This window comes from Ammospiza nelsoni, chromosome 4, assembly GCF_027579445.1.
Source record: "Ammospiza nelsoni isolate bAmmNel1 chromosome 4, bAmmNel1.pri, whole genome shotgun sequence".
In the NCBI taxonomy this organism is placed as follows: domain Eukaryota; kingdom Metazoa; phylum Chordata; class Aves; order Passeriformes; family Passerellidae; genus Ammospiza; species Ammospiza nelsoni.
In genome coordinates this window covers 64,481,920-64,501,973 of record NC_080636.1, presented here as the reverse complement: position 1 = coordinate 64,501,973, position 20,054 = coordinate 64,481,920, and the positions used below count along the sequence as shown (strand labels likewise).

The 20,054-nt window shown below is 45.4% G+C and overlaps 1 protein-coding gene across 1 annotated transcript in view; it reads right to left on the bottom strand.

Annotated features, from left to right (window-relative positions):
* The window catches only part of ELOVL6 (ELOVL fatty acid elongase 6), a 78,770-nt gene extending 59,165 nt beyond the window's left edge, over nt 1-19,605 (bottom strand). Inside the window, exon 1 of the mRNA XM_059469790.1 lies at nt 19,379-19,605. Coding sequence (XP_059325773.1) covers nt 19,379-19,467 — 89 coding nt within the window. The 5' untranslated portion in view covers nt 19,468-19,605. The remainder of the gene's footprint in view (nt 1-19,378) is intronic.
* Nucleotides 19,606-20,054: the final 449 nt, after the last annotated feature.

The window sequence follows — 20,054 nt, the reverse complement described above, 5'->3', positions numbered from 1 at the left end:
AGAAAAGTAACCCTAAAAGGTTTTAAATCTTTTCTGAATTCAATGAACCTATATGAACTTTAAAATGTACAGCATGTTGCAATTTTAGACCTAGTTCACATTCACAATAGGATTGAAGAATGTAAATCAAAGATTTTCAATATTCAAAAACTCTAATATGGTTGAAACCTGGGCCTGAATGTTTCACTTTTCGCATGCAGATTTGCTGTATCTTCACCCTGAGGTAAACTGGAGGCACCTTCCAGAGTGAGGGAAAGGGTACTACCTCATGCAGGACCACAGTCCAGGCTGATACCAAGTAAAATGCAATGATGTAAAACACAAGAGTACACACCATGCACAGTGAAATGGAAACAGGGGTTATCCCCATATGTCAGTGACTGAAGGCACAATAAAAACAAAACAATGCTCATTACATCTGCTTTTGAGTGGTGCCGTAAAACTGAGATACTGCATGATGCTACTCAAGGACACCATTATTTTCTAGTCAAGGGTGGTAAAACAATGTCTCACATTAGTGTGACTGCAGCCTACTGGATAACACACTAACATTTGGTGAGGAGTCCAAATACAGTTATTTGCCTAACCTAGGTTAGAAATAGGATTACCATTTCAATGCATTTCAGTGTCCAGTGGGATAAGCTATTTAACTAAACAGTTACCTAATGGCACAACAGACTCCTCTCTCTACAAAGCCCTTGACACATTAAAGAAGTGTTTATTACTTCTGCGTACAAGCCAAAGATCAAAAGATATACTAAGCCAAACAGATCACAACACGAGAAAGTGAGAGGCAAGCCATGAAAGTCATATGGACAAAGCACTGACACCAGGAACCAAAGACTAGAGCTTTGGTTAGATGCGTTTCTTCATACATGCCTTATCACTGAATTTAACCAGTGAAAGTGCTGTGTAGCCCTTTATGAACTAATAAGCAGCCAGGAAGAATTTAGACGAATACTAATTATGGTGTATTTATGGAAAACCATAGAATCATGACATGGCTGATGTTGGAAGAGACCTTAAAGGCCATCTATTTCCAACCTCCTTGGCTGTGGGCAGGGAAATGTTCCACTAGACCACATTACTCAAAGCCCTCCCCCAACCTGGCCTTGAACATTTCCAGGGATGGAGCATCCACAGCTTCTCCAGTCAACCTGTTCCCAGTGCCTCATCACCCCCACAGTAAAGAATTTCTTCCTTATATCCCATCTAAATCTACTGTCAGTTTAAAGCCATTACCCCTTCTCCCACCACTACATGACTTTGCAAACTGTCCCTCTCCAGCTCTCTTATAGCCCCCCTTTGGGCACTGGAAAGCTGCTCTAAGGTCTCCCCAGAAAATCCTCTTCTCCAGGAAGAAACAAATCAAACTCTCTCAATCTCTCAATCTGTTTTCACAGGAGAGATGTTCCAGTCCTCTGATCATCTTCATGGCCTCATCTGGACTCACTCCAACAGGTCCACGTCATGTACCCCAATCAGCACTCCCACATGGCAGTTTGTTGTAATTAAACAAAATTTGTCACGTGCAAGTACCTGCAATACATCCGTAGGGTATCAACATCCTCACAGCTTAAGACTCAAGCAGATTTAAACAAACACTGAGATGGATTTACTTATAAACCAGTCAAATAAATAAAGTCCAGGATTTGCACACATTACCTGAAGTTGTTAAACAACAAAGGCTGATCCTTCATTTTTTAATAAGTCAGCAGACATGTAGTGCCAACATACACTAAAGAAAACAAGAGACAGAAAAGCTTGACAAAATATTTAGGAAAGCCACATTGGGATAATCTCTATAAGAGAAACAAGTATTCATACGGCCTCGAGTCCTCTCTTCTTGAGTTAGCATTCCTTTACGGTTGCTCATGGTATAGAAAACACTTGTCCTTATGGCATTAGTGAAAGCTTTGCCTGAGTTTGTTTCCTAAAACACAACCACAAAAACAGCAGCCACAGGTAAAGGCTTTCAAACTGCTTTTGTACTTTTCTGATACCAGCCACAGAAGATGCCACCAGTCAAATGCAAAGTTCTCTCTCATTGTGTGGCTACAGTTATACAATTGCAAGTAAATCACAAAACCATCAATAGTCTTTACATTAAAAATGAAACTTTGATTCTATTTTTTTAGAATAAGGTGTACATGTACATTTAGTTTAAAATCTGACTTAAAAGATCAAAATGCCTGAATCCTGGAGTACCACTAAATCCTACCTAGATTACTTTTTAATCACTGCAAATCAGGATAGAAATTGCCAGCTAGTAGAAGGCAGATTAAATGCTAATGTACTCTAGAAACTTTGAAACTTAAAACTGAATTAGTGGAGAAGCACTTTTAAGCCTAAAGAAAAGATGTTTAACTAACACAGAAAAAAGTGGTGGTTGATACTTATTCTGTTGTGCTTTAGCCAGCAGGATGTTTCTCCCAGGGACTCTGAAGAGGGCTGAAAGCATCTTGTGCTAGGCTTCACTTCAGTGAACAAGGTCGCATGGTCTGTTGGGCAGCTTCTTAGGCCTCCTTGGCTGGTACAATATTTTATGCCTCATTTGAACCAAACCAAACCTTTTTCTTTCTCTCTCAATGAGCCTTCCACCCAATGCCTCTGCCTGGCAGACACATACAGGCACCATTTTCAAAATCAGCCAGTTATGCTGCTTACAACAACAGCATCAGGCTTCTTTCTGCAGATGGGTCTCAATTTTAGTCCAAATGCAGACATAAATGAATACACAGAAGTCTATGTTGGTTAACAGCAGCAGAAAGAAATTCATCCAAGTATCTGGGAAATACAGGTACTCTTTCAGAGAGCTGCCAAATCTGACACTTCAAAAAAGTATCAACATACAGTGTAAGCCAGTAAGTAGTAGTGGATCAAACAGGAATGCTACAGGTCCATTAAAATCATTAAAATTAACAACTTGGACTTATAACCTCTAACCGCATTACGATGGCTTGTAAAATAAACAGCTGGAAAATCTGATCTAACTATCCATATAACTAATATATTGATATTTCCTTGATGCTGCCTGCAGCCTAAAGCACGTTCCAGAGGTACAAACCTCTTTCTTTATCTTACAGAAGAAGCGAAGTCACCAGGGGAAGGCATATGGCAAAAAATTGAAGGATCAGCAGTTTGGAGGCCAACCAGGGTGGGAGCAGGCTTTGGGTTTCCAGGCTACTGGGTACTCTAGTAAGGCAACAAAGCCTTCTCAACTCTCTAAAAGAGGGGATTTGAAAGCTGGGTGGCAAAGTCCTGGTATCCATTTTAAACTCTGCACTGAAGCGGCTTTTCAGCGCAGAAATTCATCATCCAGCTGCACAAAGGAACATAAAACATTACTGGGAGCAGGTGCTGCAGTTTGGAGGGGGTTCATCTGTTCCAGCACCACTGCTCACCCAGTACTGTAAGAGTGTGCCACACTGAAGAAAAAGCTTACTGCTCACCTTAAGCAACAGAAATGAAGAAATATTTCAGTAGAGCAGACCTCACCAGGATATGACTACCACTAACTGATAAAGATAAGGCATCATTATTAAAGCTCTTGTATTATTGTCTGTTCTGCAACTGGCTTCTGTTCACTTGGGCAAAATAAATCTAAATATATGACTTACAAATGGGTCATGCTAGATGCTCTTTGCCAGTAAGTATAACACAAATTCAGAGGAAGCTGGGATAGAGAAGATGGGCTAATTTAATGTAAAACAAAAGCTCTGCTCATCATTTAGTTCTCACCATATGGGTTCAAGGTGCTTTTGAAAGTCAGTAAAAACAAGTGGCTTTCAGAAGGATTTGGACAATTTTCTTCCCCTTTTCAAAAACTTCTGCTATATTGCCCCACACAATGATATCGTCAATGTACTGCAGGTGTTATAAAACTTTATCCCACTCCAGTGCAGTCTGGGTAAGTCCATGGCAGATGGCAGGGCTGTATTTCTACTACTGAGGCAGTGATTTCTGGTGTACTGCATGCCCCTCAAGTGAAAGCAGACTGTAGCCTGCTTTCTGCTGTCAAAGGGATTGAGAAAAATGCATTAACAAGTGTACAAAATTATGTGTACAAGCACACATTGTCCTGATATTGTTTGAATATATACTTGGTCCATTCTGTATTCAGAATCAATGACAAAAATGGAAATGCTAAAGTGACTAAAGCTGGGCACAAGTCCTTAGCATTGCCACTGAAATGCCTGGAGGGCTTTCAGAGCTTGATTCAAGAAGCTGACAGTCATTTCCACTATGAATAAACAGATAATAGAAGACACCAGAGAAGCTGCATGTTTAACTCCCTCCAGCACTTACAAAAGTCACAGTCAAAAATGCCAAGATTTTTCTGAAGTTTCTGTTTGCAAATGCTAAATATCACTGATCTCACTGAATCTGGAATACTGAAACCTGCAAAAAGAAATCCTATAAATACTGTTTAACTTGAGAAAAACAATCATGCCTAAGAAGAACCAGAAAGGCTAAAGCCCCTCAAAGTGTCCAGGCACTCAGAAGCCTGGCTCTGCTCAGCTGCTGATGCGCAGAACCAGCACAGAGAAGCTGCAGTTCCAACTCAGGGAGGGTTTTGAAGGCACCATGGAAGCTGGATTCCTCTTGGTGATGCTGAGGAGTGCTCTCTGTCTGCACCTAGGCTGACACAAAAGTGGTGAGCAGGAAGGAGAAGGCAGAGAGGCAAACAGCATGTTCTGTTTACAGCAATGCTGCTGCAAGGTGATGCTGTGTGGCATGATCTTATGGGAACTCATACATAGTGCTCTTTGAACTATGAGGAGGAAGCTGCTAATTAGTTCCCTGGTAATTGGCCATGCAGTGTCCTTGCATGAGGACTATGTGAATATACTGAACATCATCTGATTAAAACAAGAGAAAGGAGCATCATGTGATGACAACTTAATGACATGGGCTTCAAACTAGACCTAAACAAGCTGGACAAGAAAAACAGATGGTGACTTGTTTAAAAGCCATTGAGAAGACAAGATAGCTGCAATCACCTGTGCTACTCACACAAAAAGTTTAGGAGCCTGGGATTTAAAGGGAAAGAACTTGAAGACATAATGTCCTTGCATACTAACCTAGACCCTCAAACATTTTAGGAACATCACTTAAGATCACTGGTATTTGAAAAGACATGTCAGAAATGAGCTGCACCTCCAGAAGTATATGGACATTGCACATCAAAAACAGGCACTCTGAAGTGGCAAGAGACATGGACACTAAATGGCTCTGGGTGAAGTGGGATGGATGGAAGTGGGAAGGCACGCTGGGGAGGTGAGGAGGCAGGGCTGCTGCAGCACAGCTAGTGAAGGGCAGCCAGATGAAGTCATTCCAGGAGCAAGCTACAACCAGGGCAGGACCTCTGATCACCCACACTTGTCCTAGAAAAGCAGGACAGTGGGACCCAGTAGCTCTGCTGACATTCTTAGCCATGCCCATGTATGACTCCCACTTAGAAAGTGCTTTCAGACACAGGCTGCCTGTGTTACAGTCTTCTGCAGGTGAAATACAAAGCTGACTACAGGCCATTCACTGAAGAGTTGGACTTGATGGCTCTTGTGGGTCCACTCCAGCTCAAAATATTTTGTGATTCTGAATTTAAATTCATTGTCCAAAACAGTTTGGGCAAGCAGGGCTTTCAGAGACAGCAAGACCAAATGCAGGTGGTGGTGTGAAATGCCAGACAGGGATGCTGGGGATGGCCCTGTCCAATAGCAGAGTGCCCCTGCACTCCTTCACATCCCAGGGGTCTTCAGACCCCTGTATTTCATTGCTGTTATTCCCTTGTGGGTGAACAATATTAACGTTTGTATCCAAATGTAAATACCTCCCACCGACACAGGAGCCGAACACAAACAGGATGATTATACAGTGTCTGGGACACAGCCCTAGTAACAGAGATAAAAATCAACACATCCAGGGAACAAGAAAGAAAAGGCAGTGCAAGAGTGAGTCAGCAAATGTAAGCAATATGTTAGTCAGGCAAGCATTTCTGAATGCACCACCAGGCTGCTCACGCTGCAAAGTCACAGCCCTGATAACCTGGAAGACCATCCTCATGTGAAGGTCCCCATCCTTTTGCAGGGGGACCTCTAAATTTTCAGACTGGTTTTGGGAAGGTTTGAATGTACATTTTTTCACCTGCCCCCACCCTCCCCCCATCCTTAAGCTTGAGAAAGGACAAAATTTATGCCAGGTTTAGAAAGAAAGAGATGTGAGCATGGAAATCTGGTAAAGCAGAGGAGGCTGGCTGTGTCAGGTGTCACAATAAAGGCTGCAGGTTTCCAGGACTAGCCTGGTCACTTTTGCAGGCCATGAAATGCTCCACCGAGCCTGTTCAGCCTGTGGTTTGGCTTTTCCTCCTGCCAGCCTGCTTTTTCTGCAAAAGAAGTGACTGGGTGCCTCAGAGCACTGCTGTGTCCCCATCAGTGCTGAACCTGTGCAACAGCCATGGGGAATGGGACTGCACCGCTCCTCTCTGGGGTCACACACATCACAACCCACTGCACACAGTCCAAGGGACACAGCTGCAGAAACCAGTGAGGGGGAAGAAAAAGCAAGGCACAAAGCCAGGAAGTTTTACAGAAGTCACTGGATTTCACGTCATCAGCAAACTTATTGCAGTTTTTCTGATCTAAATCCTGTTGTTCCACCGCTTTGAAAATGCAGGCTCTAATTAACTCACATGCTTCTATACTCTGGTGCCTGAAGGATACTTGCTTTTGTAAATGATATTTATAAAGCAAGAGCTATTTAATACTTGCTTAACATATATCCATAACCTTCAGAACGTCTCCTATGAGTCAACACAGCCTGAGTTAAAATGACATCTTTCCTCTTTCTGTTCTGTAAGGCTTTCTGCAGTGCACAGCCACTACCCCAGAGCACAGCAGAAGGCAGCCTAAGCCATTGCTCATATTAACTCGTTCAACACTGGGTAGTTTTATGCTGAAGGAAGAACATTTCCACAGAGATGATTGCATCTAAGCCTGTCTCTGGGAAACAAGCCCTTTTCAGTTTAGTCTTCATGCGTTCTAGTGTTCTCCTGTATTTAATCATTTACTCCCCACCCAGATCCTGCATTTAAAACTCTTCATTGGTATTTCTGCAGGAAGCCTATGGGAAGGTGGCTTAGTCCAACTTCAGCAGCACTCAGATCTCTGTCTGCACCAAAGCTACAGGTAATGGCAGAGCCATCTCATTACTCATCCTGGAAAATTTACATCCTCTTCCCATTCCCATCATGGGTATGTCTCCCACTGACTTGGATGAATCCCAGGCCCCAATTTTAATAATGAAGGTCCTTGACAGTCTCTAGGTCTCCATATGGGTGCCTTACCCACTCTTTGAATGAAGCAGGTCAAGCAGGATAGTCTAGGAACCACACCACAGGGCATTATCACAGCAGATCGTGGGATACAGTTAGGGAGGGATGTTTGCTCAGTTCACAACTTAAGAGTGTTTATCTCCCCCTCATGCAGCCATAACAAAACAGCTCAGACTGCATGGGTGCAACGTTTGGGCACACAAGCACCTGAGTGTAGATGCCACTATGCCACTATCCTAGGACACATCACCTCCATGCCATGCTTCCTCCAGGACTGCTTTCAGGACAGCTACACAGGCAGCCTCCAGGCAAGGCAGATGGAGCACTGTGGTAGTTTACTGCCTCTGCTGGTCCCTTCCACTCTGCCATAGGAGACCAGAGTCCCAGGAGGAGCCATGAAAGGCAGCTCAGTTTACCCAGCTGTGGCAGTGCTTCCACGTGTGCAGCATGAGGCCAAAGTTCAGCCCTGGGAAACTACTCCACTGCCAGCAAACCCAAAGCATCCCACCCTGACATCACCCCCTTGTGCAACCTGGCTGACCAGGAGACTGTCCCTGTTGCCTCACAGACTGGCTGACATTCAAGAGGGAGCATTTGATCCAGCAGCCAGGAAAAATGCATGATGGTACCAAGTTTATGTCTGTACATGCAATGGGAGACTCTCTGAAGTCTTGGGAATGAAAGTCTTGCTTTCTTTTACTGTCACACAGGACTTGGGAGCTAAGATGAGAGACCTCTGCTGAAAGACAGTGGAAATGATCATTTTCATTTGGGAAGACTTCCAGCTGCAATGGCTTCAGGCATCTCTCAGAGCAGCCCTCATGTGCAGATCCACCACTTTCAAGGCATCCTTCCTGTTCTTCAAAATGCTACATTACAGAACTTTGTGTCATTAAAGCTTCTAACTCACCAGGAATGTGACTGTGGAATTCTGTCTTGATCTTAGCAAAGGGAAAAAGGAATCTTAAAATACCTAACTCTTCATGGTAATACAGTGACCACAAGTGTCCCTCTCTCAAGATGTACAGCTGTTTTAGAACACAAGAACTACCCGAAACTCCATCTAGACTCAGTCTTGAAAATTTGAACAATATAAATGGGTTAAAGATGTCTGAAGCCAAATTCGTATACCCTGTGAACAGATACAACACTATCTAGTTTATGGAAAAGAGTGTAACTCTGCCATCAATAAATATGGATTATAACTAAGGTCATCAGGATACAGCCTGTAAAGACAAAATGCTGCACCACAATCATAAAAGCATAGGCAAGACACCTGTGGTCTGTCAAAAATGTCCCTCAATCCTATATGCCATTTTATTGGAAGCAATGAAAACTGGTCACAGTACTTGCACTGAGGCACAGCAAAGGACTACCTTCAGTATCTTACACACTTAGCATGCCTACCCCACAGCCACCAGAATTTATATGGGAAGATGCCCCATGGCACCCCAAGAGCTGAAGTCACAAGAACTGCTAAGCCAAAAACATTTGGAAAGCTTGAGGTCAAAATCCACATTCCCAGCTTCAATGCTGATACACGATCGATGCTAACAGATCCTGTTTTGTTACCCTCATCCAATTCTCCTCTCCATCAATGGCATGCCACCACAGAAAGCAGTGGAAGGGGCTCTGCTTGTTCACCCCACAATAAAAAGCTGCAGTAGCTCTTCCAGTTACAGTTTCTCTCTCATCTCCAGATTGCCCATATTATCAGCCTGGTGTATTTTTTTCTAAATGTAGGCACAACTTTTCTCTTCATTTTCTCCTAACATCTTTTCCAATTATTCCATTTACAGTAATGACCATTTCAAAATATGTGAATTGTCATCATTGTTTTACATACCAGATGCTACATTACATTTAGCCAACACACGTAAGTTTAGGAACTAAATCTTTTACGTTTTACTACAGACTAACTTTAGTATTTTTCCACTTAGTGACTGGGAAGTGGCTTCTAAAAGAGAGGGCCCTTTTATACCAGTATACCATGGGGCTGTGCAAAGGTACAAGCAAGCACTCTTCCTTGGTTATTATTGCCTTATTCCAGAAACAAAGTGATTTTATCAGAAGATAGCAGTGGGACTACCCTGACGCAGTGTTTTTTACATTCGGCCAGAGACAGCTCAAGGCCAGGCCCGTGCCGCCCAGCTCCACCAGCCCAACACCAAAATATGCACCAGCTCTTTCCCACTGTGCAGGGTGTTCTGCACAAACATCCAGGGCCTTCCCTAGCCACTTGTGCTGCTGACTTAACTGCTCCTAAAGGGGAAAAAGATATACAGAAAATGAAAGAGGAATGGGAAAAGTGTGGGAGAAAGTAAAAACCAAATAGGTACCTGAAAAAAGAGAAAAAAGCATTTTGGGGGAGAAGAAGGAAGAAGGATCAGGAGAAATAACTATGGTCTAGTTTGCTCCCTGGGTCTCTACATTTGGTAAGAGAGGGAGTGGTTTTACAATAAAACTTAGTTCTCTCAACTGCCCACTTCCTGATGACTCAAGACACCTCACACAGCAGGCATCTGTGGTCAGACAAATGCCATCACCAGTGCCTGCACGGTGCTCCTAGGACCTGACTGAGTGAACAGTAATACAAACTGTCTGTAATCATCAAATACCAGAATCTCAGACGTTAAACAAAACATCCCAAGCAGGAACAAAAGATATCACACGTGGAAGGATCTGGGAAGCACATCCACTGTAACTACCATCTTTTTTCAGGGGCACCATTACACAAGGACCACCTCTCACAAACATCAGGGGACTGGTTTTCAGAATCTTTCTTTCAGCAAAATGTTTTCCTTTATTTCCTAAAAAGTGTGTGCATCCTGGGCACAACAGCCTCGAGACAGTCAGGCTCCAAGAGTTACAATAGGAATAGCTGGTGTTGATCCTATCTTTCAAACAAAATTTTAAAATTTGTCCATGATCTAAGCACTGATATAGGAGAGGAGCTCTTGGAAAATGCTGGAAAGCTTTTGTGAATTTCTTAAAACTGAAAAAATATGCACTTCAGTCCTGATATTAGAAGTTAGTGAACAAGGACACTGAAGATTCCTTTCAGTGCTATAACATTACTTTTCTTCATGGTCTTTGGCTGTTTGGAGCCGTTCTCTCCCCAGTGGAACAGAAGCAAACCTCCCCACTGGGTCACAGAGATGGTGGCAATGTAGCAGCACAGATCTGGCTGTGACAGTTCATGCAATAATTTGCCTAAACTTGTAAAAAATAGTGAGTTTTGTCTGCTTGGAGTACTAGTCTTAAACTAACCCAAAGTTAGGGGCAAGACAAGAGTTTTCATTGCATCCATGGGCAGTGCCTTGCCCAGAAGGAATCTTGCTTAGCATAAGACTCCCAAGTAAGATTTTAAAAAACTATTTAATTCCACAGTATTTACACAGTGCTAAAACACCAAATAACAAAATTATCTGATCATCCGTGTACACTGCCATTTCAAGAGGCAATGTCACTTCCAGACAGTTGTTGTGTGACCAAAAATAGTATTTTCTTTATCAGACATGTGATCAAAAAAGGATATTTAAGCACACAGGAGCAGTCAGGTCAGATCAAAGGTTGAATTAGGCAGTATTTTGTTTCAGACAGTGCCAATAGCAGTATTTTATGAAAGCCTATAATGGGGAAATGCCCTCACAAAATAATGTAAAGACAACATTATGCATCCTGAAATACTTCTACCCGCTAAACAACCTGTTTCATCATGAGTCTGAAATGAATGCTGCACACTCTCATCAGCAGTTCCCCTTGGCACATCGCCACAGCCTCTGCTTTTACCTGGGAAAGGCAGTGAAATCACCCATGGGTTTGGCTGGGTTTGGGCTGGATGCTCATGAACACAGAAGACGCCATGCACACATGGAACAGGATGCATCCTTGTCCAGAGCTGGGACCAGGCTGAGGTGCAGCAGGGTCCAGGGCAGCGGGCAGCCCAAGAGCTACTGTGCCAGCCAAGCAAAAGCCTTTGTGAAAGTCAAGGTAGACAAGAGCATATAGACATTCATGTGGTGGACAAAGCAGCTTGGAGTTTTCTGCTTGGCTGTCAAGCCAAGGTGAGTGAGGAAACAAGAAGGAATTGAAATGCAAGGTGTCTACATAATGTCCTGCTAATAATTAATGTTTCTTTTGCTTGTGACCTGCAAAGACATGGAAAAGGAGTTGGACAGCCAGCTCCACCAGGGGGAACAAAAAGGAAGAAAAGCCACAGCTTTCAGCTGCCTGGAGATGATGTATGTTGGCAACAACAAAATTCCTAATTATGTTTACAGAGGACCTGCATTCAGAAGAACAACATCAGGGGACCTAGAGGGCAAATTCCCAATTAAAGCTAAAAGGAAAACCACATAAGGAAAAAGACAGACTTTCTAAACATTTGTTAATAAACCCACTATCTGAATGGCACAGTGCAACAACTTTGGCATCCCATTTTTGTTTATACTTAGGGGGTTTTACTGCTATCTTAAGTAGTTCTTAATGGCTCTAAATAATTTTTTTTTAAAAAGAAAAAAAAAAGAGAATTGAAACCAGGAAATTTTATTAGTCAAAAGATAAGAGTCCTCTTTTTTCAAAAATTAACTTGGCCCATTGTTTCCTCCCCTTAAAACATTATTTGGCATTCCCTAGGATTGCTCTTTCCAGGTGTATTTATACTACTTATGGCTCAAGACATATAGAGCAGACATTTGGCCTTAATAACACTCTTGATTGACATTAAATTTTATGTCCAGGGGTAACTGAGGCCATCAGATACCAAAATCAACACATTCAATCTGACGAGCTCACAACCCGGATGACGTCCAATTAATTTTTTATTCAGTTTGCAGACTTCACATACTGAAACTAATTACTAACAAATTTTAAAATTCTATTTAAAAGCTATCATCAGATGTTGATGCCTGAAGTTTAACTGGACTATTTGAAGGACAGTTCCTTTCATAAATTTGCAATTAGAAATGGTCTGTATTTTTGCAGTCTAATCCCATGATAAACTGCCTTGCCTCTAATATTACAGCAGCTCTTCTCAGTCCCCAGTTACCACAATCAAGGAGACAAACTTTGCCCCACATCCTTGGCAAGAATAAAGTATTCTTTGCTGCTATAAAAGTGTAAGGGTGCATAGCAATAGTGTAAGACCATTGTTTTCTGTACTGCTGTATTGTAGCTATATACAGGTCTTACCACCTCAGGATCATCTCTGTGACACAGCAGAAAGCCAACTTTGAATATTCCCAGAAAGTTATTATTCCCTATTTCACAGCAGAAGAACTAAGGAACAAAGAGAAATTTTCAGAGATGACACAGGTCCTTAATTTCCATTGAAATGATGGGACTCAGGTACCTGACTGATGCCCAACTTCTAAAAAGTAGCTATGGCTGCCTTCAGTTTGAAGTCAAGCTCTCCACATCCTGAGAGATATCATTCCCCTGCATGCCATGCAGCACATAAACCACTGCCTGTGCTCTGCAAGGTCCCTACTGCCCTGGCATGAGGTAAACCACTGACTTGCATCTCCCCCTCTTCTTCCCCACTCTGAATACCAGCTCTTCCCACAGGAGGTCAAAGACTGCTCAGCAGATGCAAGCTCTGCCCATCATTTCATGACATGTCTGCTCTGTGGGACCTGGGTCCCCTCTCCAGGCAAACTGAGGTCATGTTGCTTTTGGAGTCCTTTCACCTTGCTCCTAGTATGTAAATAAAATTCATACCAAAAAAAGTTTGTGTCCTCACAAAAGTCAACAAACGAGTCTCGCAACTGATGGTTTGCAACAGAGCACATAGTACAAGGCACACCATGAAGGGCAGTATCAGTACCATTGCTACTTTGGCACTGATAGCAATCATAATATTTGCAAACCTTGCACACAAACTGATATAATTTTCTCCTTCTATTAGCCTGGGTGCAGCATAGCCTCACTGCTTCCTGCTCTGTTGATGGCTTGCGAAACTTTAACCTGGCTGTCCCTGCAGAGCTCCCCACGGGGCTGCACCAACCTTCCCCAGTGAATCCAGGAAGCCCCAGGAGATGTGATGCTGGGATACACACAGGAACAGCACAGCTTGTAGTAGCAGCAGTCTGGGACACTCTGGCAGCACAGCAGAAGAAAAAACTCTACCACTCCAACCCAGGGCAAGGCTCAAGTGGGCTGACAAAACTGTTGGTAAGAAAAAATTTACTGGGTAGCACCACACAGGTAATGTTGTTACACAAACATCTCACATATTGATATAGACTAAGCAAGTGAAAAATTTATTTCATATTTCAGACCAATTTACAGTTAAAAATAATGTTTCTTTTCCATTAAAAGAAAAAGCACTTAAATTCTTAACAAAGCTTTCCAAAAAGTGTTTTGGAATGTCCATGTTCCCGACTGTCATATTCACTTCTGAAGATGATGGCAAGCTCCTAAACTACTCCTGGCTCCACTCCTATAAGTTTATTATTCCCAGAAGTATGTGGTGTTTCACAAAGTAGAAGAGAAGTTGTCACTCTCAAGAGGTTTAAAATCATGGAGGCAACATGATGACTGATACATTCATACTCTAGGAACAGAGAAAACAAAAGGCCAATGACTATGTTTCAGTGGTAGGCTGAATCAAGAAGACACTGATGTTTTATCTCCAGGATGACATTTTGGTGTCCACCATATTTTTAAAATTTTTCTTCCCAAACCCACAGAGACAGAAAAACCTGAACTCTGAAAGGACATCTACTGTTATTCCTCATAGACTCCATCCTTTTATTTTCCAAGAGTCAAAACCCTGTGATAGTCCAAAACATCAGTTTTTGCCTCAGAACGGCCTGAAGGATGAAAGAAAGGCAAAGAAGTGGGATCCTCTAATCTCTGCCATGCACTGGTGGCTCTGTCAGCTTTATAGCCGATTTGCAGCAGAGAGCAGGAAAAATCCCGTCTGGAGAACGACATGTGGAGGTAGGCTAAATTTTTGGGCCAATTGAATTCTGCTCAAGTAAAACAGTCTCTCAGTTGAAAAGAACCAATTCACATCCTTCCTTTGAGTCCGTGCTGCAGCACAGAAGAAAGTACAGGGTGACTGCAGTATCCCTCTCTACATCCTTCACCTGGCATCCAGCAAGAACTCAGGGCGGGGGGGAGAAGTAATTCACATCAGTTTTTGGCTGCTACACACATATGCCTGGAGAGATACGCTCACAGCCTCTCACTCTTGATTTCTGCATGAGGTAAGAGCAGCTTAAGTGGATGAGAAGAGCTTGTTCTGCATTTAGGAAACAAACCTGTCTAGGATGATGGTGCTTGTGTGAATTATTAAAAGGCAAGTGCATTTACAAATCCAAATTAGCTGACCCTCTGCCCTTCCACATTTATCTCTAGTTTTGACTTGAAAGAAAATCACACCAAAGGACAAATTTTTCCCAGCACTGGCTCCATTTTCTGCCTCTTTCACATAAAAGTTTTGGTAACAAAAGGTTAAAAATAACTTCCTGCACAGATGTTTTCTTTCAAATACATAAACAATTATCCTCATCCAAGGTCCACTGAGTTGATTTCAGAATTGAGTTGTCAGATACCAAAAAATTCCCAGCAGTCCTTCTCTTGTTACTGAAGCATTACTTGAGGTAATGATAACAAAACCAGCCAGTTTGTGCAGCAGAGCCCAACAGCATATTTAGGGAATAACCAGTTTCACTTTCATCCTGCTCGTCCTCCTCCCAGTACTACCTGCAAGCATGCTGCCAGCTGCCAAGGGTTAAACCTTGGCTTTTTAGGAAGCAAAACAGGAGAGGAAAGAGAGAGAGAGGAGTGAGGAGAGCCTGCCCAGGGCAGCAGCTGGCAGGCGGACACCAGGCTGGGGCAGGGATGTCCGGAGCGCTGCAGCAGCCGGCGGAGCAGCAGAGGAAAAGTTTCTGTGATTTTAGGCAAGCCCCGGTGTGACGTCAGCCCTCCCAGATAATCTCAGCGCAGTCAGCACAGGCCTCCTGCCTCCTCATTGGCGAGCCCCTCGTCAGCAGACATCTGAAGATAATTATTATTGGCCAGACAATTATAACAGGAACGACTGTCACTTCGTGCTGCTGCCTGAACCTGGTGCTCTGCAGCACGATGGAGAAGGACTCTGGCGGTCACTACTCCATCCAGGCATTTCTGTCACTTTGCCTTTCCTGAGCGCCCGCCAGCTTTTTGCTGCCTCACTGGCTGCAGCTGGGAATCAGGATCTCCGTGCTACAACACTTTTTGCTGCATGTCTGACAGAACATTTGTGAATTTTCTCCACAAATATTAAATATACTTACCCATAAGAAATCAAGGATTAGAGTTGATTAATTCTCATGGAGCAGTTTAAAGAAAAAAATCATTTGCAGACTATTTACTTCATTCACTTCCCTCTTTGAAGAAGTTTGGGAGGAGGTGCTGAGCGAGTTTGAGAAATCATTTTAAGAAATTATTTTAATAAACATTTGACTTAATCCTGAACATGCTGAAATCACACCTCCCATGATTTGAGTACAACATGAAAATATCTTAAAGTGATACTTTATTTTAAATGCAAAGCTACTAGATGGCACTATATTTAAACATGTATCAATAACAGCTTTCCCACAAAACAAAGTATAAGGAGTTTCATGACAGTAAACGGACCTGCTGTTCATTAACCTCCAGAAATCCTGCCATTGTTAATTTAAGGAAGGCAACTAATTGGCAGCTCTTATTATCAGAGACCAGCAGACTGCAGGTCTATCTTTGCAGTCTCCAAGCTGCCTCTGTGCATGAGAACCAGGCAGTTTGGGGGCTTTACCATAAAGGTGTGCGTAAATATAAAGCAAGGAGGCATGAAACCTATCTGCTCATAAGTATCAGGCAACAGACTATTCATTTCTCCTCAAAACCAGCAGCCTCTTTACAGCACTGCTACTCCAGGCCCAAGCTTTAAAGAGGTCTCAGTGCCATGCATGTTTCAGGATGGGGTTCTCCATCTAGTGAAGCAGGACCATCTGGAACGAAGCAAGGAAGAGCTCATTCACTGCCATTAGATCAATATGCCCTCTGATGGGATTTTCAGGGGCAAATGGCAGTAAGGAAACAAGCCCTGGGATGGGAAAGAAAAGACTGGATGCCAGCTACTGCTGAGGGCAGAGGACATACACTTGCCCCAGGGAGTGATGAAACTTGCACCAGGCTCAAAGGACCAAGGAAAAGAGGGGCAAGCCTTGGCTGAACAGAACCAGACTTTGCACCTGATCCTTCCTGACCAACCATACCAGTACCTAGGGGTGTATGCCACCACCCCCAGGCTCTGAGTTCAAGCTTTTCCAGCTTTAGGCTTACAGAGTTTTAATTAAAAGGGCATGATGGTGCTTTAACCAGCTCAGAACTCAAGAGGATATGTAAAAGGATTCACATCCATCCTCAAACTTGACATCTTCATATCCAACCTAGCCAGACATTTCAAAATCCAAAAGTCAGAGTCAACTCCTTAGAGCCAATTCATGCGCCCTAACACCCTACAGCCTTTTTTGTATGCGTGCCTGTTGTAAGGTAACAAGACATAGTTCTGAGATGAGTAAAATAGCAAATGCCACACCTATAGAATTTGTTTACCTTCATGTTAGACATTGTAATGGCACCCTGATTTAAATAAAAATTATAGTATAAAATCCAGCCACAGTCTTTCCTTAAGTATGTCCCCCAGTCTGTCTTCCTGCTCCAAGAGAGAAGGAACATGTTTATCCCTACATACTACTGCCTGACAACTTCATCTCTGATGGCTCTTACGTTAAGGATGTGTACATTAAGGCTACACCTACAAAGTGCAGGAGCTATGTACTCTGACATTGATGTCTGCATACACAGACCTATTGAGTCATCCTCAAGGAAGTAAAAAAAATCTGCTATATTTTACCAGTTCAGCTCACTGCAAAACCCATACACTTGAACAGGACCTGTTTCATTAAGCAAGAGTGTTTCTTCAAGATAAAAATGCACAATTTAACCTGAAACTTGTAAGTCTTCAGCAGCATCTTCAGGAAAAGCCTGCCACAACAGAGACTTCAGAGGCTGCAGCTCTATTTAATTTCCAAAAACATTCCCAGGACACAGGAAGATCATTCTCCTTCACTTTCACAAGAATCAAAGACATTAATTGATCAGTTTCCTCAGAGAGGTGAAACCAGACTGAAAAGCATGTGTACATGTATGATTGTGCCTCTCTAGCTGTACAGCAGCAGGGTAACACTGACAGTCTCCTCCTCTGAACCCGGACAGAGGGAGCCCAGCGTTGCAGAATCCCAGCTGACGACCTCTGCAGCACATCAAACTGCCAGAGAGATTTCAATAACACTGCTTAGTACTTATGTGGTACCTGACATCTTCAAGGCACTCAGTAAATATTACTTAAGTAATTCAAGCACCTCATAAGCACATTTCAGCATTATTATCCCCCACTCCCCTGGTCTTTCTTTGCTGGGGAAACTGAGGCCTAGGAGAGGTTATGTAATGTTCCCAAGGTCAAATCATGAAGCACAGGAGAGTCAAGGAGAAGATGCAGGAGTGCTAGTTGCTAGGCATGTTCTTTAAAATAAACTGTATCTCTCCTGGGTTGATTATTATATATACTCATGTATCCCCCTCCATCCTCTTTCATCAGCATGTCCTACTCTGATGCCAATTTTCTTCTGGAACACAGACAGAATGGGAAGTACCCAATAATCCCAGCCCGAGAATATCTATATGGTCTCCTTTCTCCTGAAACATGAGTGACACCAGGCACTCTTCAAGAGGTGATGAGCTCACCTGCAGAACAGAGGGAGACATACATGCACTTAAATGGTCATTTTAATGATACTGTCCTTAAAATTCCCCAGACAAGTCACTAAAGGATTCTAGCACATCCCTGGCTGAGATCCACCTAGGATCCTGGACCACTCTGCCCTACAAATGTAGACACGAAAGCCTGGGCCCAGAGGCAGTCCTATACTACCACTGTCCCATGAGGGTGCCATGGGGAAGGGCCTCGCTCAGGAGCTCAAAAGGGCACACAGCCCTGCCAGGGGAGGGCACGCAGGCAATGCAAAAGCTGGGGGCCAGCTGGAGAGAGACCACAGAAGCAGCAGAAAGGGCAAGACTGGGCACTAGGAGAGGGTGGTCAGGGAGAGTGCACCAGCAAGGCACAGGTATGTAGGGGCAGACTGTGAACACAAGACGTGCGCAGGTGGACAAAGCCAGGACAAGAACCGGGGCAAGGTGGGCAAGTGTCATCGAGAGAGGGATCCCGGCCAAGAGCACAGCTCAGAGGGCCCCGCGGTGGGGGGAAGGGCAGCTGTGGCGCTCTCCCCATCCTCGTCTCCCTGCCACCGGCCGAGGCCCGGGGATGCCCCCGGGGCAGTGCCTGCAGAGAGCAGCCTGCCGGCACAGCCACTCCCCTTCGGCGGGCCAGCCTGGGAGCGCGGGTCCCTCTGCGGGGCCGCCAGGCTCCGGCTCGCCGCCACCCGGGGAGCCCCGACGGTCCATGCGCAGCCCGGTCCCGCCGCGGCTCGGCTCGCCCCGGCTCCCCGGACGCACGCACACGCCGGGAAAGTTAATATAACCGCATGGCTGCAAATGAAGTTTAATACGAGCTGGGGGAGGGGAGGGGGAAGGCAAAGGGGCTCCGCGGGGAGCGCGGGCAAACGCGCAACTTGTTTGAACGAGACTGCAGCGCGGGGAGCGGCAGGGTCGGGCAGGGCTGGAGGCGAGGGAGGCCGAGGGCAGAGCCGGGGCACGTGTGCGGCTCTGCGCCGCCGGGCCAGCCGGGGCGCGGCGGGAGGGGGCGGCGGTGGGGCTCGGGCCCCGCACCGCACCGCGCCCGCGGCGGGATGCTCCGGCCTTGTGTAACCCCGCGGGGTGGACCCCGCCCGGGCGCGCAGGTAGCTCCGGCGGCAGCGCCCGTGTGCCCGAGCACGGCGGCGCAGAGCCGAGCCGAGCCGCACCGCGCCGGCCGGGCGCAACCCGCGCACCCGGATGGGCTCAGCGCCTCCTCGATCCGGGCGGGCGGCGGGGCCCGGGGGCGGCACTCACCAGTTTTCCTGCATCCACTGGATGGCCGCATGCTCGTTGAACTGCTTCTCGAATTCGTATTCCTGCAAAGTCAACACTGACATGTTCATTGGCCCGGTGGCTGCGGAGCCGCTCCCCGCGCCGAGATGCTGCCTGCCGCCGCCTCGGGAGCCGGGCCCCTGCGCGCCCGCCGCCGGAGAGCCTCTGGCCTGGCCCGCCCCGCCTCAGCGGTACCCCGGGTTTAACATAGCTCCGCTCCCCTCCGCGCCTCTCCTCCCGGGCCCGCCGGTCTCCTCCTCTTCTGCGGCCGCCGCGCAGCGCCCGGGGGCGGTGCGGTCTTAGTGCCCGCCCGCCGCCGCCGCCGCCGCCCGGGACACCCGCCCCCCGCCGCCCGCCGCCCCTCGCACAGCCCCGGCGCTCCTCCGTGCACCGCGCCGGGGCTGCGCTCATGGCAGGGAGGAACCCCCCCCACACACACACCGCAGGCTGTCAAAAATAGCTACAAAAACAGGAAGCCCCCACCCCTGTGCTGAATCCATGCCGCAGCACCCTGCGTGCCCTTGCTGGCCAGCCGGGAACTAAAAAGCACAGGCTCGAATTTAGCCAGAAGGGCAGACGCATACCCTCCCCCAGAAAAAGCCTACACACCCCCGACATGTCCTTTTTTGCATTTACACCCCAGCGCACCTGCTGCGGT